Source organism: Rhea pennata, chromosome 3 (assembly GCF_028389875.1).
Source record: "Rhea pennata isolate bPtePen1 chromosome 3, bPtePen1.pri, whole genome shotgun sequence".
Classification (NCBI taxonomy): Eukaryota; Metazoa; Chordata; class Aves; order Rheiformes; family Rheidae; genus Rhea; species Rhea pennata.
This window is the reverse complement of record NC_084665.1, coordinates 26731389-26754449: the sequence shown is the minus strand read 5'-3', so window position 1 is coordinate 26754449 and position 23061 is coordinate 26731389. Positions and strand designations below refer to the sequence as shown.

The window sequence follows — 23061 nt, the reverse complement described above, 5'->3', positions numbered from 1 at the left end:
ATTTTACAACAGAGAAAAGGTTTCAGAATTTTATCCATGAAATACTTCCCAAACTAAATCTCCATGCATAATTTGCTGCAAGTTAAAACTCCTTGCTAGATACTGCACATTTGTACCCAAGTTTTATTTATTTATCTATTTTTACAGGATGTGATCTACTCTCATTTTTGCCCCATGTTTCATGTTGATATCTCAGTCATGCCAGTAATCTTTCAAAAATCAGGAGTCAGGATATCCATTTTCTGGATTAAGCTTTCCATTGAACTGCTTCCAGCCTCAGTCAAGGCAACCTAAGTTTTTCACCATTACTTCCCTATCCGTAAAAAAGAGAAGAGGTATTGTGGTGAATTACTTTGTGAAGTGTTTTGAGAACGTAAGGGCTACAGTAGAGTAATTATTAGTTATTTTTATCATTATAGCCCCCAGGAACAGCAACAGTGAGAACTATAATGCTGGGTTCTGTACAAATAAAGAAGTTACTGTTTTGTATTTGCAATGCAAAATTGAACTCAACTCATGATTCACTGAATAACAGAGTACCACCTTAAAAAATGCAAATTGTTTTCAAGGTTGCTTGTCTAAAAACAGCAACAAAAAATGAACACCAGACAAAAAAAATCTGAGAAGTAATTCATTTTCCCTTCCAAAGACAACACAGAACAAACAACTTCAGGGAAGTTAAATATCACCTACATCCCATCTCCCACAGCTTTACTAAAGCTAGGACTTTAATAGTAGACTCAATCTGGCATGGCAGTGTTCACATTTTAGGTTATTGTATACTATCCATATGTGCAGAAAGAAAATGCAGTCAACCCATGCATCAAGATTTTGTTTCTCGTCTCAAAGGAAGAATAATTTATTTCCGATCTCCTATTTATTTTAAAGTAAAGTAAGAAATATTCAGTATTGACACAAGTATGCTCTAAGTCATCCAACACTTTCCTCTTACATGTAACAACTGAAGTTTTGGTTCCACCTCAATTAAAGGGAGAAGTAGGAGATTAAAAGTTAACCACTAAAAGAATGAGAATGAAACAGATTAAAAATAAATTAACTATTTATCCAAAAAAGGGAGACAATGAATCAAATTTATCAGTGGCATAAGTGAGGTAAGAGCCATAGAAGGCAATGTTTCTTGACATTAGACTCTTAATTCAGCTGTGCGGCAGCCTGGCTCTGCACATCTGCAGTAACACGGCAGCACTCTCTGCCATCAGGTCTTTATTATGACTTTTCATTTTTGTTATTTGCCTCTTCTGATTGCCTTAATCAGGTCTGAGAACATGACCTTTCCTACAGATTGCCATGTTTAGCAGCCAACAGACACTATGCTCACAGGTCAAAATCAGTATCTAAACCCTCTCGTTACAGCTGTGGTTCTCAGTATTGAGGAAAGTAGATCTCCAGACTCACAAAACTTGTTTTAAGTCAGACATCTCAGAGCTTGGGTAGAATCCAGACAGAAGCAGCAACTAATCATCCATAAAGGCATAGGGCATGACAAGAAATGAAATGGCTGATTATTCTTTTATAAAACTATGTCCACGTTTGCCTGACACAGGTACACCACATACACATGCAGAAAACCAACACATCCCGGAAACAAACTATTTTTTGGAAGGGGAAAAAAAAAAAAAAAAAAGAAGGACAACTTCAAGAGGAATAACCAGGACAAAGATAACACCTAAGTAAACTATTATTCTGCATCCCACACTAAAAAAGAAAAAAAGAAGAAGAAGAAAAATTATAAATTTGCTCCTGACAGGTACCTGCCTCCCAATGCTTCTGATTCAAATAAACAGTCAGTTCTAGAGCTTGTTATTTATCTTGAAATAGGCAAAACATCAAGATTTCATGTTAGTGACATCTAATACCACTCCATCCTAAATTCTAAACTAATCCCTAATATGATTTAGCTACTCAGAAAAATACTTCTTGCTGTCTCATCTGACTTTCTGCCTCAGATTGATGCAAGTATTCTAAATTGGAGAAGAAAAAATGGGGTAACTGATCTAGTGTCTGAAATACGCTTCACTTCACATGCAGTGTAAGGATCTCTAACAGCCACTTTTTGAAATAATTCAGAATCTAATAAATTCAATTAGCTCTCATTTTTGGACGAAGGCTATCACCATACATTGTCACTGAAAATGTAATTCACCATTTTAATTCTTTTAGCCTTATACCGATTGAATGGTTTATATGGAGTACTAGTCTCTCTTTTACAGTATAATAAATCATGTCATGCTTTTCAAAGCTATGAGAAAGTAGCCTTGAAATCCAGTAACACCCTTACTTTTCCATGACTTAGCAATAAAGCCTAATCTGAACATCAGTAGTGCAAAAGAGGCTCTAACTGGCATCTTGACAGCCACAAGCAGAACCTGAACAGTAAGCGTTGGGCAGGGACGCAGCAAGACATCCTTCTCTGGTATTCTCCTTTGGGAAGCTGACAGTGTGAATGCACCTGAGCCGCCAAGATGCACGAACCTGGGGGAGAACAGGGGAGTAAGCAGAACTTAAACGAACTTAACATTTTAAGCAGGCTTACTGCACAGGACAGAATTTAATCCTAAACTGGTTAAACAGTAGCAGAGCACTGCAGTGCCTATGCATGATGCTAACAGAGTTTGGAAAACAGGATCTGGAAGGAAAGGTAACTGCTCCTTGAAAGGCCAGCATAAAGAAGGCACTTCAGCAGCAGCACGAAGGTTGGGCTTCCAAGGAGAGAAGTTGAAGGAAATCACTGTTTGATTGAAAAAAATGGAATAAAACTTGTAGAGACACACAGACTGGATCAAATCCTCAAGAAACAGAACAGTAAGTGCTCCTCTGCCTCCCTGGTTTACCCTGGCAAACTGTTTTGCCTCATTTGCATTTCCCCACACACTTCTTCTCTACCTGCCTGCTAAGGAGTAATTCCTGCTCAGCACAACCCCTCGGAGCCAGGATAGCAGCTCCCCTCCTTTAGTGACTTCTCCTTACTCTTGCGCCCGCCTCCTTCCACAAGTTGAGGCCCCAAGCTCCGTATGACGCTCCCAGCACTACCACTGAGGGACCCCAACAACCCCCCAGCCTTGCTCCCAGGGCCTCTGGCACCTTACAGCCCAGAGCACTATCTCCCAGGGCTCCATCCTCTTTCCCAGGGATCTCTCACCAGGGGACACGCAACCAAGTAATCGTCCACTGCTGCCATCCCAAGGCCTGCGCCTCAGTTGCTTAACTCTGCCCCAGGAGCACCTGTGAGGAGTAACCTAGTCTGGGGGGGGGGGGGGTCTCAGTCATCTTCTCTTGCCTCAAGCCAGCATGCCCTAGAACAGCACGTTTCCAAGCTCCCCTCTGCACCTGGATCGCACTCACCACACTTAGCTGCTCTATTATAGCATCACATAGGAAATAGGTTATGAATGCTATCATTTTAATTAGCCATGAGAAAATACTCACTCATTACTACATTTAATCAATAGACTCACATTCAAAACACTCCTAGTATTTCCCAAATAGACAGATCCAAACAGGACAGATGAACTACACAGCTTTCAAATGGCTTTCAAATTATAGCTACTTAAAGCTTAAAAGACTCCAAGAATTACATTTTTCAGTTTGCAAAAGTCATCTAATCCAAAATCTTTCCTTTTCAGACACCTCTATTTTACAAAACTGTTAATATCATAATTTATTCCCTCACTCCTTACAACAAGCAAATGATAAAACAACACTTGAAAAGTTGCATGCTTTTCAGTGTAGCTACTTCAGTGATTCCTAGAGAGCTAATTTGCACTAGCACGAAAGATTATTCCACTAATAAGGTTTAAATTAATATATTGCAAAAGTACTGTCTCACAAAGTTGCCAACCATCTAACCAGCAACACATTCATTTTTTCCTCTCACAAAACTCTGTTTAATTTCAGGCTACACCATGCTCACTTAGCACTAAATTGCTTAATTTACTTCTATTACTAGTGTATTGTGTTTTTTCTGAGACTTTTTCATCATCATAAATTCTGCCCTTTGAAGGCTATGTCCTCTGTCTAAATACCAGCTTCTCTCCTATTCATACAGTTAAGTGAACACTAGATCATTTATATCGAATGTATCTTTACTGATGATCTTTTACTGTGTTTTTATTTCTCTTCTACCTCAACTAGTAAGAGTGATATATGGTTTTCAATTCAGTATCAGCCAACAATTGATCATATTGTTCCATTCAAATGCAGATAGCAATTTTTAATACAAACTCCCTATTCCAGAGATTTATTTGGCGGTGACATGACTGGTTTCCTCTCCTGCCATGTGATTTCACAACAACAGTGTCACATGCAATAAGTCACATTTTTTCCAATATAAATTATATCTTATGGTATTATGGCTGAAAACCACAGTATAAAATTGCTTAAGCTGAAACTGCAAAAACATGCTTCAATTTGCCTTTGGAATTCAAGGTCTTAAACTGAATTGCTCTTGGCAAAAATTGTAGAATTTTCTTTAGGCCTGTTTTTTATTAAATCTACTGATTGACGTCTCAACGCAGAAAGATAACGTTATCCCCCAAAGTAGGTGGTATTTCCTTAAGTGAGGAAAAATACTAATTACTGTAAAAGATTACTGATAAAGGTTATTACAATCATTCAAATGCAAAAGAAACTGATACCAGAGACTTTGAGGGCTGTGCAAACTTTAAGTCAATATTTTCATTTTACTCAAACTAAACTAGAACATAGTCTATTGTTTTAATGGTTAGGAAGTTTAAGCCTAGCACTACGTTCATCATCAATAAATGGAATATTTTCTTTTTGAGAAGTTCTACAACAGCTCAAGAATGTAATTTGTATTTAACTGTATAATCAGTTTACCATATAGAAAAGGCAGGAAAAGCATTTACAGATTTTCTTTCATTTTGGTAACAATAGAAATTTCCCTACAGCTATTTATTTATTTGTTGAATTTTGTTAGTGTCTGAAAAGGAGATACTGTATTCTGTGTGTTTGAGCACAGCCCCTGCAACCAAAAAATTTGAACATTCACACACATAAATCCATGGCCTTGAAAAAAGACAGTAATTTTTTCTGTCTTCATCTGTAGAACACAGCTACTTAGACTTAAGTGGCACTTGCATTAATTGTAGTTATTAATAGTTGCAATGATTAAGAGTTAATGAATTCAAAGTATTTCTATGGACAAAATATTCTCAATAGTGAAGAGAGGAAACTGAAATTTCAAGCATATAAAAAAACAGTGAGAATTGAAAACATCCTAATGTTTCACATTGCAACAAACCCCAAGAAATTTGAAGTTGCCTGAAAAACAAAGATGTCACACATTTTGTTTCAAAATGTTTTCCATTATATTTTACAATGGAATAGTAATATAAATTGCAAAACAAGAAGCTGCTTCAAAATGAAAAAGAAAAAAAAATCAAAGTATTCTAAATAGAGAAATCAGAATTTTTCTAAACCAACTTCTTGTCAAAAATGTCAAGCAACTCTCATTTCATATGTCATTATTAATCTCAGTGGTGGAATACCCTAAAGATGACAAAAGTGACTTTACTATTATTAATCTAACTGCTGCAAGTGCTGAGTGGTGAGACAGTCCCAAAATTTTCCGAACAGCCAAAAAGTCTGTGATTATACTATCCCCAGTATAATCTCAATATAAGTCTGCGATAATATTATCCCCACAACCTCTTACTTCATCAGTTCCAGATCCTGTTACCCATGCAAATCAATTCATTGCATCCATCACAAGAATTACGGCATTCTTAAGAACAGACTGGCCTCTCAGGTTAGTTCTTCCATGCCATCTTCAGTGTCTTCAGTGACAGTTCTTTTTAAAGAAAATGACAGCAGGCAGAAAATAGTCAGCTTTCACCTGTTCTGATCTCCCTTTGTAATAGGAACTGCAACAAAGCCAAGGTTCTGTTTCCTCGTTTAAAATTGTATATGGAAAACACTGAGACAAGAAAATGGGAATTTAGAGTCTTTATTTCATTCTATGACCACTGTTGACACTAAGCATCATTTAGTATCTAGTTTTCCTTAAGACTATTTACTGGAAGCAGTAAAAAAGTTTCAGGCTTTCAGTGTGAAATTCTCTGTGCTTGCAGCAGCCAGGGCCCCCTACTGACTCCCATCTCACGGTTCCATGGAAGTTACCTTAGTAAAATCAAAATAGCCCCCAGGCAGCAGAGCAGTTTGGCCACTCCACTTCTAATTTGAGCAGCGCAGCCCAGCAGCTGACTTAATTTTTTTTTATTATTTAAAAGGTAATTCCCAACTATGAATTAATATGGTGTGGAGTTCAGAGTGAGTGAGAAGGAAAACCTAAGCCAGCAAGTCTGAAAGAGAAGGAGCTAGCCCACAAGGGAGTCCTCCATACAGCAGAGAGTGAGGCACAAGCTAAGGCCTTTCTACCTTCAAGACTCCTTGAATGGGGCTTTCTTCTTTAACAAAAGGCTATCTTCCTCTCTACAGGCAGTTCATGAAACAGTGATCAGCATATACTGTTCTAAATCCTCACCTGATGTGCACCGCATTATCCTGCTGAAGTTGCTGGCAAATCCCCTCAGGTCCCGTAAACCAGCCTATAAGCCTTTAACAGAAGTACAGCAATTTACACCAGTGGAAAACTCTGCTCTAATGACCCTGCAATGACTTACACCAGCTGAATGTCAGTACCCACTAGAGGAAAAAAAGAGATGAACAGTCTTGAAAGGACAGCATGAAGAAGAATGTTTTTTTCCTTGGGCATTATAGCCAGAGTAACGAAAACTAACACTGTTATACTGATTAAGGAGACTGTTGAAGAGCCACAGGAAAATTAAAGTACCAATCAGCTGCTCATCTTGGCAAGGCAGCATGAAGACTAAGAAACTGGAGAAATTCAAACTAGCAGAACATTAATATCTCTGTAGAATCATTACAAGTTGAAGTGCGTCTGTGCTGAGCTCAAGGGCTGTGTCATAGCCACCAGTACAGATATATTCTTCAGGGATGTTCCGCAGGTCGCATAGCCAGATTACAGGTATGAAATGTCTTTCCAGCAAAATCATTAGCAGGTTGCTACTCTCTGTGGGGAGTATGGCAGTTGTTTTCTCTTAACTCGCAGTCTAAATGCTGGATATTGGTATACAACGGCGTCTACTGCTCTATCAGTGCAACAATAAAGTAAAATGTGAAAGCATTGCATGGGAATCTGCAGGCTGGGTGCATTTTATGGCAAACAAATATTTAAGGACAGGTCCTTACGAGGGTTTTTTTAGATGATCTCATCCATGTTATTTCAGTCTGTAGCTTTATATAAAATGAAAACCTCTCTAGGGAATTAAATATCAAATAACATTATGTTTGTTCCACTGCATCCAATAGTTTGCCTACTTATCCTCAAGTCAAAAAGGAAAATAATACTTTAAATGGATCTAGTTAGATAAACAACTTGCGTGGTATATTTTTACAAAAGTAATGTGGTTTTATGTTTCTACCCAGATATTTCACTATGTATAATTTTCTTTCAACATCTCAATTTCAGAGCCGAGGTAGGTAGGTCATATTTATATTGTGGTCATACTTTAAAGGAACCCATAAAAATTAAATATTGCAAGCTAAATATTAAATGCTAAGCAGTGATGGACTGCATATATATGTTACAGGTTTAGTATGCATCACAGATAAATACAGACATATAATTGGTTGATGGTATAGACGATATAATACTCAGTTAATAAGTGGATTGCTAGAATGATCTCTAAGATTTTATCAACAATTCATTAACTCTTTGAAATCTTTATGCATGAAACCCTAAAGTAATATTTAATTTAGCAATATTTTCTTTGCAGCCTGATCCAGAAGGAAAATAAGCATTTAAGCCAGAGTAGTATTGTGGTTTTAAGCGCCTGAATACTAGTTTTTTTGCTGGCTTGTGACTTGTTCCCAAAGAGATGGGCAAGAAAGAACAAGGAGCCTAGATTTTCAAATTTCTCCCTGTCCTTTTCTCTAAATATGAAATTATCAAACAAGCATCAAAACAGTATCTTCAACGCTACATCTTCCTCTAAAACAAACGTTTCCAAACAACGGTGTGTGGATCACCAGATATCCATGCAGTACTCTGGTGGACCAAAGAGAATTAGTTGGTCGCACTGCCTGCCTTTGTCATCTGCTACATCACATCAAACACAGCTGAGAAAAGCATGTTATACTTCCCTATCATTCATATGATGAATTGTCATTAGTGGATGTATGCTGTTCAACTTTAGGATTGTCCTGCCCCAGGAAACTATCTTTACATCCCAGTTCAAGCTACTCATGGTAAATTAGATGATGTACTTTTCCTCAGCTGTGCACCCAGATTCTATTGTCTGCTCCTACCTGTCCTCCCAAACTCTAAGAATGAAAATCAACAGAAAATAAACATGAATTTCTGTCATCGAAAACCTCAGCCTCTCTCAATGCAGCTAAAGATGGACCTTTCTGGCTAAGACTTACCAGCAAACATCTGTGTGTGCTGAGGGCCGCTACTAGAGACGTATGCATGCTAACTCAATCCATTTAAAAGAGTTCATTTCTTTCTTGTTTTTCCCTTTTCCCCAAACACTAAGTTAAAAAAAAAATAAGGGGTGGAAGTGGAAATAGTATACTGACCTCATCAACGTTCTCAAATGCATTAATGACGTCATACGGCAAGCATGAGAGCAGATCGATCACAAACCAAGTCTTCAAGTAATTCATGCGGATCAGCTTTGGGTCGGAGATCACCTCTCCTGCTGGCCCCACAAAAGTGGTATGGAAATTAAGCACAATGTCTACCAAAAAAATGACATCCACAATGCTGTCCACTACTAGCCATGCCACATTGTTCTGTTTGGTTTTAAAGGAGACATTGTAAGGGACCAAAATAGCAGTGTAGAAGGTTAAGATGAGGATGATCCAGTCCCAGGTAGTCTTGAAAACGCAATAATGCAAAATTATATGTGGTGGAGTCTTTGGCGCCTCTTGTTTGTACTGTGGGAGGATTTCAGAGCCCAGCTGCAGTACCTGTAGTGACAGAGATTTCAAGAGAAAAAGAAAATATGCTTAATTTTCAATGTAATTTTGCACATCATAGATTCTTGAGCGCAGTAGAACAGCTGATAAGAATACATGCTCACTAACTCCCTTTAACACCATCAAACAGTAAGTAAGTCAGGATAAGTATTCTATTAAATAATCCAGCATCAACCTGAGAAAAGTTATTTCTTTTAATGCCATTATTTTTTGACACTAAGCATAATGCGCTGGGCCTCCAAGATATACAGGGAAGAGACAGCTCCCTCCACATCTAAATAGATGAGACAGATAAATGATGGGAAGGAAGGCAGCTGCAAAGAAATAAAACAAATCGACAATGGCAAAGCAATAGCAAAATCAGGAACGATACCACAACTTCTGACTTCCAGTCGAGGAGCAGGACGAATGGACCACACTGCTTCTCAACACTATTTAACTCTTCATTACACTATATCTGAAATCAAATTCTGCACTATAATGTAGCATGAATGCATGGGCACTACAGCACTACAGCAAAAGATTATCTGCAAGCAAGTGCTTAAAACTCTGGACCTCAAGCCAAACACATATAGATACAGCCAAGCACACATAAGATACAGTTAACAAGCAAAGTGCTGGAAACATCGCTAAGATTTTATTAACAATTCATTAATTCTTTGAATTCTTTATGCACAGAACCTTAAAGTAATATTAATTTAGGAATATTTTCTTAGCAGCTTGGTCCAATAGAAAAATAAGCAGTTAAGTGTGAGTAGTATAGTGGTTTTGCATCTTGATCAGTGGTGTTCATCTGAAATCCATCATCTTCCTTGTACTGCACACTGGTACAAAAACAGTAGGATCAAGTTTCTAAATCTTCAGAACTGAAGTTCCTCTTACATCCCTACAAACAAGTGTTTTCGTTTACATCTATGGATATATATTAAGATAAAACCAATACAAAGAACTTGTCTCCAAATAAAACAAGTTAAATTTTAAAATGAAATTTACCCTGATGAAAACTGAAAAGAAGATGGAGGTTTGCTCAAGAGAGATGCATTTGTTAACCCTAAGCTCACAGAATCCAGGTAGACCATGATTCATTTTTTCACATTTATTTTCATCAGAGTTCAGAGCAATAGTAAGTGGGGAAGGAAATTAAATGGCTGCCACCTCTGGAAAAAGATCGGACATTATAGCTATAAGAGAATGTCTTCCTTTCATGTTCCTTTAATGTCAATTATTTATACACGGATTTTTCTCTGCAGGCTTCTCTGAGTGCTTTTTTATTATTCTTTCTTGTGAGCTAGTGGGCTTTTTTTTCCAACAAATTAAGTTAAGAAGGACAAAGGAAAACAATAAGCTGTAAGAGTCCTACTTGGACGAAACAGCCTTAGATCAAGTTCCTTGCTTCTCTGAACCTCACATAATCACTTACTCTTGTGCACAACAGAGATCAGATACTGTTAGATCACAGTCCCTTGCACATGTGTAAATGATGATGGGAGCTGCAAGGCAAAAACAAGTCTGCTGAGTTTCAGCCCAGTGCGTTCTCCAGAAAAGAATTGGCATAACCTACTCAAATTTCTAGGTTATCACAGGGACAGCAACACTTTGGAAAAAATGTAAAACTTGACAGTTTTGTTTAAGTTTCTAGAACCAAAACAACCAAGGAAAGGCATGTCATGCTGAATCCTGGCAGACCAAGCCAGGATTCAGACACAGCCTCCACAGTAAAATGTAGTCCAGCACTCCTGAACCTGATTCACCCATGTTCTACATGCTACAGAAAGAAGTTGCTTTGTGGTGAGAGGAGTAGGAAGCAGCAGAAGACAGAAGCAGTCTCTTCTCTGGAGCTTCCTGTGCCAGTTGGCACATTCCCCTGAAGTCACTGGTAGTGACTGGGAGAAATACAGGTCATGTACTAAATTGGCTATTTTCACAGAGCAACGTTCCCTCCAGGGCTCATATGGAATCTCTGATACAAATACTAGGATGCCTTTTCTTGGCAAAAGCTCTAGCAAAAGAACAGTATTGCAAATGCCTCCTGCCATCCCTTCTGAGCATAGGAGCTGTACTTGGATCAGTTAGAAAGCACAGGGCTACAAGGAGATTTTGAATGAATAGCAATTCTAACATAAGATCCCAAGCCTGAAATATGCTTCAACAGGCAAGGAGAATCCTGTGCAATATTCAGTCAATTAAATAATTGATCAGTAAAAGCAAGTACTTTCCATCCCAGAGTAATACTTTGGAGTCAGTTAACTAGCTTTTAGTTCTAATGCTAAGATTTAGTCAGTATAGGGAGGTTACACAACCTCTTAAATTTATACCACCTCTTACAAGGAGAAACTATAATTTCTTCTTACACATATTGGAATTCAAGTTCTAGACCAAGATTATCAAATGCACTCTATTTCGGCCACCCATGAACTTCCACAAGTTTAGCGTCCTGCCACCTAAAGTTACTAGAAAAAAACATACTAATATATTCTCATATACCTGAATAATAAGAATGAAGGTGAGAACAATCTCTGCTTAGCAAATAAGGAAGGAGCTAAATTATGGTATCAATTATTCTGTTGTAAATCAGCAAAGATGCCAGTAAATCTAGTGGAACTGCGTGGATATAAAACTGAACTGAATGCAAAGAGACTTTCAAGTTTTGAATCATTAATAAAATAAACAACTTTGCTGCTTCAGTGTTTTAAAATGTCATCACGTGCAAACCACTTTTCCCTAACTTGTTTAAGATTCAAAGGGCCACAGCACAGAAACACAAAAGAATCAACATCTCCTTACTTTTTATTTAAAAAGTAAATGCACTCCAAAATATCTGAATTTTAACAACCATTTAAAAGTGGGTGGCCTTAGCTTCACCTGGTTTCTAAGAGATGGATATGAACCAGTGTGTGGGTGCAACTGTTGAGATGGGTGGGGGACAGGGCAGGAGATGGGAATCAGGGAATGAGATAGGGATGGCAATCACTTGCATGGTGGGGAAAACCACCTGAAGCAAGCCTGTGGGGTCTCCAAACTTTTGCTGAAGTGAGATGGGGTGGACTAGCTGTAGCTCTGGCTTCTCACTAATGCACACCTTGTAAAACCACTCCAGTGGCTTGCTGGCACTCTCAGAGGAATGAACTCTCAATTTCACTGCCTGAGATGGAAGAAGGGCACTGGTTGAGCTCACACTACCTCCACCTGGAAAACTAATTTTCTTTACAGATTAGCAAAAGGTCTTACGTTCTCCAAGACTTAAAGTCCCAGGCTGATAGAGGCACCTAATTCTCTTTTTGACTGAAGGAAGGGAAAAACCCCTAATGAAACTGAATTTTCTCAGACAACAGTAGTGTGCTTTTATCATTAAGTAAAACAAGAAAGTTCAGTGCTATGCAAAAGTAACAGAAGCAGTTCCACAGAGCTTATTGCTGAAATTTCTTGATTCTGTCAGGTTGCTGCACTTGAAGTTGGAAGAGCACTTTTCTCCACTTTTCACATCAAGGGTCACATAGTCTGACTATTTGTTCACCACTCTTCCAGACAGGCACACCACCCCCAGGTCCTCTCGAGATGCAGGACTATGACCCCACTCTCTCTGCACCACCCAGAGAAGCCAGGTGGATGCAAATAGAAGTACCTACTGCCCTACTCCAAGGTGCTCTTGCTGCACTCCTCCAACTTCTGGGGAGAAGAGGGCCAGCCTGAAACACAATATTCCCTGAAGCAGCCAGGTGTGTTTACCCACCCACATGAACCAACTAGATTCAGACTGCTTGCAAAGATACCTCTCCCTCCTGGAGGGAGGAAAAACAAAAAACAAAAAGATAAATATGAAAGAAATTATTAAGAAAATGTAAGCAACCAAATAAACCAACACACCAGGCTTCCACCCATTTCCATTGAGAAAATAGTTCATCATTGTCATTTTCTAAATATTTGAAACAGTCTGTTTTTGGAAGATATTTTTCCATTATGCAGTAACGCTACAGTAAAAGAAATTTGTTGCAGAAAGTTATTAATGGAAGTATTATTTCAATTACTTATGATTCATCAGCCACTACTGTTGTGTTATCTGCAATTGTTATTTGTGGTAATGATGAATGATGCTTTAATTTCATCATGAGTTTGCTACATTCATTTTTTAATGTAAAGTAAAAAGTTTTTATCCTAGATTTGTTTAAAAAAAAGAAAAAAAGTGAATACATCACCAGTCAGGACTCATAAAAGTTAAAAAAGTGGTTACAATGATTTATTTATTTTTAAGACTGCATGACTGGGAAAAAAAAGATCATTATTTCCCAGCTTAATCTCTCCCTTTTGTGCATATGCTTGCTTTCTCATATTTTCCCTTGCTTGTGTCCTTACAGACACCCACACCAGTTGGTCCCAGGCCAAGAGCTAGGGGCTAAGCCTCTATCTGAAGTAGATTTTAGAGGCAGTTACATGTCTCTGCTAAACAGAATTTACAATAAGAATGGTGGAAGGTCCTTTATTAAGCAGTGTGAGTAAGCACCATTGTAATTTTTCCACTTTTATTTCTCATAAAACTACTGAAATTTAATTATGACCTTTTTACCCAGAACTACCTGATAAAGATACAGAACGCATCAGCCAATATCTCAAGTGCACAGTAGACATGCACTGTGCAGTGACCAGGAAGAATGGTTCCTACAATCAGCTCCTTATTGATGAAGGAACAAAAACATTATCAATTATTTTTGCTCTCATTGCAAAAATACTTTCACAGTTACCTCACACACTTGCATTAGCTGTATAGGAAGTGCTTAAATTCATTATATGATTGCTACTATAGAACTGAGGCTAAAGAAATCTACTCAAATTGGTGAAAGTCAGACATTGAAGCTTAAACAGATGCTACTCGTACTATCCATAGTCTGCGGAGAAAAAGTTGCTGGTCAACACCACCACCACCTTTCTTAAATTAATTTATGATAAATAATAACACAGATTTTAAGCCCTTGTGGCAGGCTTTTTTTTGTTTGTTTTGTTTGTACAACATCTAGCCCCACTCAGATTCCAGGACAGAGCTGGCTCCTCAGCCAGAAATATTCACAAATGTAATTAATAGTGGACTAACAGTTACACTAATAATGACGCAATTAATGAAGAGCCTTCAGGGCTCTTGACTAATAGGAAATGCCAGAGCAATTAAGAAAAGTAAAGGGATGTATTTTAATTTGAACTTAAGATTTCAAATAGGTTACTGCAGAGATGAAGAAAAAGAAAGATTTGAAAATACAATGGGGAACAGTTAGATATCCCACTTGGAATATTCTCAAGAGTTCTTTCTAGAATAAGAAGCCTGCTATCTTTAAAGGAAGAAAAATGGGTTTGTCTGTATGATTATCTGCACTCTGCTTTTCTCTAACGTAGTTCTATAGACTTCAGTAGAATTACAGCAGACAATGAGGTACCTAACATCACAGTTGGGGCTAATGCTTTTTTTAAGATAATGACAGCAATTCCACACATGTAAACCATATACTTGCCCTTTATTGTTTGTAATGAATCTACTAGCTGTGCCAGTTACAACAATTGCAAAAACTTGTTGAACACAACAGCCAGCAAGTTTCAGTGTTGTAGAATCTCTTCGATCCAAACTGAGGTTCACTGAGCCAAACAGAATAACCTCAGACAGACCCTTTGCCTTACACTCTACTGCCTACATTCATGCATGAGCTAAAATTCATGGGTGGACATATAAAAAGGAGGAAGGATTATTTGCTGCTATGCCTTGAAATGTTTTAAAGGAATGTATAGAGTCAGGCAGACTATGGGAGTTAATTTAAGAGGGAAAGTGCCCCAAATTCTAGGACACTAAAAAGAAACCTCATTGTGAAAACATGACAATCACATGGTACTCCTACAGGATAGGAATGTGAATGTCTGACCTTCTCCTAATGCTGAAAAGATCTAAGAAGTTATTTCTGCCTTCTTGCCAAAATACTCCCAACAGAAATCACTTTTCCATTCTTGAGGGCATTTGTATTAAACACAGAATAGCATTCATAGACATTTTACAGTCACATGGGATAGCAACGCAGTCTTGGGCAGGAGCTGTCTATTTTGCATAGAGATCAACATGTATACAGGAGAAAATTAACAGAGTACTAACTTTGCAAAGACCCCCATACAGCCCAGTAATGGATTACAGCTTCAGCTATACTACAACATTACAAACTACTGTCAAGAGCCAGAGCTGCTGCCATGGCATTGACAGTAAATAGGTGATACAGGAGTACCACATTATTATTGGCCTGTCATCATTAGAACCATAGCAAGACTTTTTCTAAGCTGTTTCTACATGAGGTAGACCCTGCTATTGGCCCAGAAGACAGCTGCAGGAAGACTGAGACTGTCTCTCCCCCTCGTGGTGAAAGCCCTAAAGCCCTAGCACTTTGGGGGAGCCTCTTCTCAAAATTCTGTGATCTACATAGACTAGATGTCAAAGTTTCATTTCCCTGAACTGTCTGCAGTGTTGCCTATGGCACTGTATAGCTGCTCTGTCCATAAAAACAATAATTAAAACAAATACTTTAACCAGTTTGTAACATATGTTAGGGTCCTACTAAAATACTAAAAAAAAGCTTTAAATAAAGGAAAGGTTTGGGTCATATTCTTACAAGACACATTTCTAGTAACATTGAATTACATTCTCTCAAGAGGAAAAATAAAGGAGCTGTTCATCTAGCTATTTTTAATATTGGAAGAATTTACAACTCTAATCTACAGTGGCTGAGTAATGGCAGAAGAGGGGAATAAGGAAGTAGAAGATAATGAAGATGTGCACTGAACAGTGCACCATCTTTTGAAACACAGCTCTTCAGAATTCATGTGCTCCTTCCTGCTTTCTCAGCCTTGCCAACACCCTCAGCCTTTATCAGAACAACCCTAGAAATTTTCTGTGCTAGCTGTAGTATTTTCACCTCTATTTTACACAGATGATTAGTCCAAGATCCTACTAATGCTGAAATCCCTTGAAGGAATGAAAAAAAAAGTCAAAAGTATTATTTTAATAGTAATACCATTATAAGATTTCGTTGAGATATGGAACCCCAAATTACAGTTAGTTTACATGAGGCCTTCTGGACAAGAGTTTTCATCCCACTATCCCAGGACACTGCATTAGGAATTCCTGAGTCTTGCCAGCAGGTTGAGGGAGGTGATCCTGCCCCTCTACTCAGCCCTGGGGAGGCCTCATCCCAAATACTGTGTCCAGTTCTGGGCTCCCCAGGACAAGAGAGACATGGAGTTACTGGAGAGAGTCCAGCGTAGGGCTACGAGGATGATCAGAGGGCTGGAGCATCTGCCCTGTGAGGAACGGCTGTGAGAGCTGGGCCTGTTCAGCCTGGGGAAGAGCAGACTGAGGGGGGATCTTATCAATATGTACAAGTACCTGAAGGGAGGGTGTCAAGGGGACGGGACAAACTCTTTTCAGCTGTCGCATGCGAAAGGGCAAGAGGCAATGGGCAAAAACTGAAGCACAGGAAGTTCCGCCTGAGTGTGAGGGGGAATTTCTTCCCTGTGAGAGTGATGGAGCACTGGACCAGGTTGCCCAGAGAGATTGTGGAGTCTCCTTCTCTGGAGATCTTCAAGGCCCGCCTGGCTGCAACCTTGTCTAACATGCTCTAGGTGACCCTGCTTGAGCAGGGGGGTTGGATTAGATGCTCTCCAGAGGACCCTTCCAACCTTACCCATTCTATGATTCTGTGACGCACATTGCAGCACCTGTGTCAAACTCCTGAACTTTCATGCCTGACACTAGGCTTCAGATTTCCAGGGCAAAGAAGGATAGAGAGCACTTGGCTTACATAGAAATAACACATTCACAAAGGTTAAGCACACTTCTTTATGATTTCTCTGGGAAAGGAAACATTACCTCAGCAAGTCGCGAATGCTTGTGAACGTTCTCTCCCTTCTGCACACTTGGAGCAAGCTGCTGCAGCACGCCTCGGCTGCTCGTGAGTGCGCGGGTCAAGCGAGCAAACTTTCCCCAACCTCGAGAAAACACACAGGATTATAAACACTAAAAAGCAAAACCTACAAGTGTACTATATAAAGCCTCTCCTAAGTAAATAAATAATAATAATAGTACAGTTTACTGCAGAGCAATCTGCTTTTATACTGACCACATGACAGTACAATTTAACCAAACACCAAAGAAAAGCAAGTCACAAAATAGATGTGAGGGAGGTAAAGTAATAAAATCCTTGACTGCAGTGACTCTGTATTCAATGACTCTACAAGAGTGCTGTAATATAAATGGCATCATTTCTAAGGATAAATGTCCACTCTACAATAATCTTTTATTAAATTCAGTAGCCAAATTTGAATCTCTCACCACTGCAGAAGACACTCCAGGCTAGCCAGTAGTTAAGATTATTATCAGGCACAATGAGAATTACATTTGCCTGTAACAACTGAATCTGGTCTCAGATGTATTAAGTAATGAATTGAGCACAGCTTTGGTATAAACAGAGAAAAAAACATTACATATTAAAAAGTAGAACAGATGAAATGAAACAAAATCACTTATTCTCTCTAAACAAAAGCAGGAAAGATACAAGTGGATTTTCTCAAACTAATAAAACATTTAGCAGATTCTGTCAGAGAACTCACGCTGAATTTTAATTCACAATATTTTTACAGTATTTCCAAACACGCCTCAAAAAGAAGGTCCTCAATAACAGTCAGGAGAGCTAGTTTTAAGTATTATCTTTATAAGTAGTACTTTGCCATAACAGAAAGTCAGGTAGAGTATGCATCCAGATATTTTTGGTACTCTAAAAGGAAGTATAAGTACATTTGGTCCCAATCTTGGCAAATGCTAGCACCACCTGGGAACTGCTGAGCAGTTTCACTTCCTACTCCAGCTGAGGATGCTCAGCACTTCACAGACTCGGTTCTTAATGGGATCCTGCTTCTGGAAAAAGCTCGCTCCACATTATGGTTTCATCACCAGAACAAGTGATACTAGTAGGTGTCATTATTTTTAAAAAACAGTCTAGAGTTTATCCTGCAAGTTATCTATGAGAAGTTCAAGGATATAGGTGGTTAAAATATTGCCTAGTACTCCAAACATATCCTTATTTTACACCTCACTGCAATGGAGTTTGCAGGAACATATTTGTTAACAGGAGAGATGAGCATCAAAAATAAGCAAATTCATGAATCCAGTGCTGGTCAGGACCCTAGGGCAGTGCAATCTGGCATTTTTCTCCTTTAAAGATATGGAAAAAATATCCAATTATTAAATGGAAGAATCGAATTTCTCATACATCTCCAAAAACAAGAACAAAATCACACCATTTCTCCTCAGGCCTTAAAGTACATTTTAAAGGAAGTCTGGAGCTAGTGATTCAGTAGCTGAGCTGAGCAGAATTAACTTTCTGGCAGTATTCAGCAACAAGTAGATTGTGTGATTTCCATCCAAGCCAGATATTTCCTGATAAGTCCATATAAGTTCAGCTCCTATACAGGAGTAGTTCTTAGACAGACAGATCACCTTCACAAATCCACAACTGAGGTCAGTTTATATCTGCTATAGACCTGACCCAAAGCTCTCGATCTTTTCACAGTTATTTCCACAGAAGTCTTTTTTTTTTCCTTATCATGATAAACAAACAGAATATTCTTTCTCCACTGTAAATGAAGAATTCCAACTACAACTGACAGGCTGAGGCCTGAAGGCCTTGTTGCTTTCTTGTTAAAGCTGGTAGAGGTTAAAAAAAATAGTAATAATAAAAAGGATCAGGTGGGAGAAACCATTCATAATGGCTAATATTTAGTTAATATAAATCATGCCTAACCTAAACTTTCCCTTTCATGAAACTTTTATGCTGGTATTACTAAATTTATTTCCATGGAGCCACTCCTGTCTTACAGGAGCAAAGGAAAAGGCTATCAGTGTCACTGGATTTTCACTGATGTAAATGCAGACTGACAAGGCACGAGGGGGATTTGTTCCAAGAGGATATAAACAATAACCCAATTTTACAAACTTGAAAGACGTGATACAAACAGAGCGTGTTTACTGTACACGAACACTATTAGCCGTCAATGCTGACCATGGTGCTGAAGCGAAGGGTTTTATATGCGGCACTGAGCCTAGCCAAAAATGGCCTTGTTTGCAAATACAAGCCCCAAAAAGAAACAAATGACAGAGTTTAAGCTTCATATAGGAGCTCCAAATCAGCCTCCGTTACTACACACGATATCCATTACATCAACTAATACAGACAGCCACTTTCACTAGCCTAGAGGAGTCTGATGGGTTCATTTTCCTGAAAGATTCAAATCTTGATTCAAATACAGTCAGAGGACAGGCTTTGAATACATATTTTCTTTGTATCAGTGAGTTTTCTAATAACTGAGCTATTTAGACATAAAAAGTGAGGAGGAAAAGGATGTCTCCTTTCCCTTCCTGAGCTTTCTTACACAAAAGCCATGACAGTCATCTCTGAAGTGATGGTTTGTGGCTATGAAAGCTGAGCACCCACGGGTACCTCACTCCTCCGGGAGTCATATGGGTTTGAAAGGCAGAGCTTAACCTATACCCCTGTCCTCAGTAACTGCTATAAGCACCTCCCATGCCCTGTGTTTTGCCGATGTCATTTGTGGGTGCCCAAGTGATATGTGAATGAAGTGGTCCACGAACCAGCACGAGATCTTTCAGCCATCCACTCGAAACTGGTCTGAAAACAACACACCTGTACAGGCAAGAGACTGTTGCGAAGCAGGGCCTTTTAGCTTGGACACAGTGCCACACCAAGATGATTACACAGCTTTTGCATCAGTGCCAGCCTGCATTTAGCAGGCTGGGAAAATAAACCCTAACTCTCCCCCATATATTGGGTACAGCACCTGGGAGCCCAGTCTGATACTACACATTCTATTATGTGATGAAATGCCTGAAATACACTCAATCGCTCTGCCCAAGTCCCAGGTTTCTGACTCTCACCTTTAGTGCAGGAAGAAAGTACAATTATGGTGGTCTCACACATAAGAAAATGAAAAAGAGAGAAAGACAGTACTACTCTTACTGAATGATAATTTATCTAATACTGCTGGAAAGGCAATAGTCTCTTTGAATTTTTTGTAATTTGTCCTTTCAGAAGCCTGAAGGAAAACAGCCTACAGCAAGTCAGGTATTTATCCAGTGGAGACAGGTCAAACAGGTCTTAAGCCACAGAAGAGAACATCAACATTAAATACTAAGAGTCATGGAACCGGTTACAGAAAATAGGTGAGGGTTTCCACAACCAGAAATTAAATTTCAGAAATGTATAGCAATATAGGAACAGGGATCAGATGATATGAATTAGGAGTTCTTGGTGATGACCACATCTGTTTCTCATAGACATAAATAGTCCTCAAAAAGTCAAGAGCTCATATAGCATTAGAGAATGTTTGGGATCAGGAAGAAAACATAGCAGCTGGATGCAATCCCCAGTTGTGCTTGCCTGTGCCTCTATCTTATATTCTAACCTGTTTTATCATTTATTTCTAATTCTGTTCCTGCATATTTTATGCAAAGCAATCAGAAAGCAGTAAGACATCCTCTGTTTCAAAAGGATAAAGAGTTTTCAAAATTAACAACAATGACTTTGGCTATCCTGCAGGCTATGATGCTCTTACAGTCTTTCAGCATCTCTCTGCAAAATTTTGAACGGAAATTGCTCCTGAAAACACCGAAGACAGCAGACATGCTAGACACCTGCCACAGGAACAAAAGCTATCCCCAGAACTATGTTTCATGCAGCAAAATGGCAGTAAAATATGTCCTTGTGATACTTAACTCATCAGGACTTTTAAGATATGAAGATTCATTTAACGATCTCCTAAGCTGAAGAAACCAATTTTCTGCATTTTGAGAGGAGCAGGATCTTCTGATACTCAATCCACAACAATATTTTTAATTTATTTTTACGTGGTTTGTTTCCTACCACTCTCTTCCATTTAATCATGGTGACTCACAAATTCAACCATTAAGTACTGTGGGATTACAGAACCTTGTTACAAGGTTGCTGATCCATGACTTGCACAAACCCTGGAGTTAGAACAAGGAGCCACTGCCTGCTAGAGAATAAGTTAGTCTGGTCAGGTGTCTATTGCTATAAGCAATCCGCCAGCTGCTTTCCCCCAGAAAAGTTTGAACGCAAGCAGGTCAGCATTCCAGCTGTTCTCACCTCTACCCAAACCACCTCTGTCTTCTTGCATTTCAAAGATTGTTGCCCACATCCCTCATGCCTCTCTTCAGTCTTAATGCTCCGTCCCTTTGAAACTTCACTAACTAAAATAGTCTTATTTTTCCATCTGGACTGAAAAAGCATACCAAGATTTTTAATATTCTTACCACTTCCCTTTCCTTTGTTTCTTTCTTAAAAAAAATATTTCGTCTAGATGAAAGTGAAGCATAATTTAATCAAAATTTTTCAATCATTGGCTCTATTCACATAAACACATCTTTAGAAACAGAACAAAAATTTAAATAGCAACAAAAAAACAGAAACAAAGAAAAAAAAAGGAAAAACTAGGTTAGAATATTCCTGAATCAAAATGAAAAAAGCAGTCAAAATACTATTTTTGCATAGCCCTGCTTGTGATGCAAAGGATAACATAACTGCTAAATGAAATAAAGCTGCTTCTGCAGAGGCGATGATAACTGATGATTGCTACAAAACACAGGAGGTAACAAGAGCTAAGAGGCTAACAATCTTTCTCCCATATGGTTCAGTGATGTTGAATTTGATGGCACCTTTTTGTTATAAAACCAAAATAATGAAAGCAAGAATATAAGATCTAAAACATAATAACATAATTTCCAAAAACTTTTACAAAACAAGATAAAATATGTTCATGTTGTACTCGCAAATGCAAAGCCTGTTAAAGCAAACTTCTTACTAGCTACTCAGATTTCATGCACAGACTCTATTTATTGTGCTCATAAAATGAATACACTCCACTGAATGAATATACTGTTCTCAAACATCTAGTACTCGGTGTGTTATATCTCCAACTGAGGAAAAATATATGAAGACAAAATGTATCAATTCCAGATATAACATATATTCTAAAATTCAGCAAAGAAGGTCACCTACCACTTCAGAAGCCAAATTTAGCAATGACTTAACTTGGTTTTGCCTAGCTCTATTCAAGTAAACCTATTTTTTCCTGATTTTTTTAAAGAGGTAAGCACATGGGAGAAGAGTGGAAAAAGGCTGTTTAAAAAAAATTGTATCATCAACATTACTGACGCACTATTTTTAAGTAGTTTTATTTAGAATGTGCTGTTTTTAAAGCAGCTGCATTTAAAATCAAATTTACTCAACTTCCATGACAGTCATAAAATAAACTTCTACTAAATTATCTGACTCAAATAACAAAAGAGACTACATTGTAAGTCTTTTTACATGACTTCACAAATATTACATTTATTCCGATGTCTGACAATATTAATAAAAAAATTAAGAACAAAAAACAATACCAGGATTTTCTATCTTTCTCTGAGTCACCTTTGGATAAAAGATGCATATTAATTTTTGCGTAGAAGTCAATCATCTGCCATTAGAGCTCAGTACTCTTTTCACTCAAGGAGTCACTACATCACTTGGGGCTGAATAGTCATGCTTCAAATTACCATTGGTGATATAAAACGGAGATATACCACAGCCAAGCAGGTTCAGTCCAACAGATCAGCTGCTCTTCAAATTGGCCACATTCTTGTACAACAGAACATTTTCCTCTACACTGACATACAGACATTGACTTTGAAAAATTCAAATACTTTAGGTCATGTCTATCTGCAGCTATACAAACAGCACATACTTTAATAAAATATGTGCGTACACAGGGCAGCCTGTCAGGGACTGACCAAACACATACATGTGAAACTGATTTTGTTTAAACAAAAAATTTTTATGTTCATGGTAAACAAAAAGTAGATGATAAATACTGATTGAGGTGAAAGGAGGAAAGGAGAACTGATTCAACAATCAGTTTTCAGTTGTT

At 38.3% G+C, this 23061-nt stretch overlaps 1 protein-coding gene across 1 annotated transcript in view; it reads right to left on the bottom strand.

Annotated features, from left to right (window-relative positions):
- The window catches only part of KCNH1 (potassium voltage-gated channel subfamily H member 1), a 189351-nt gene that overhangs the window by 140207 nt on the left and 26083 nt on the right, over nt 1-23061 (bottom strand). The window contains exons 5-6 of the mRNA XM_062573582.1: nt 16931-17049; nt 8644-9036 (exon numbers count right to left, since the gene is read on the bottom strand). Coding sequence (XP_062429566.1) covers nt 8644-9036; nt 16931-17049 — 512 coding nt within the window. The remainder of the gene's footprint in view (nt 1-8643; nt 9037-16930; nt 17050-23061) is intronic.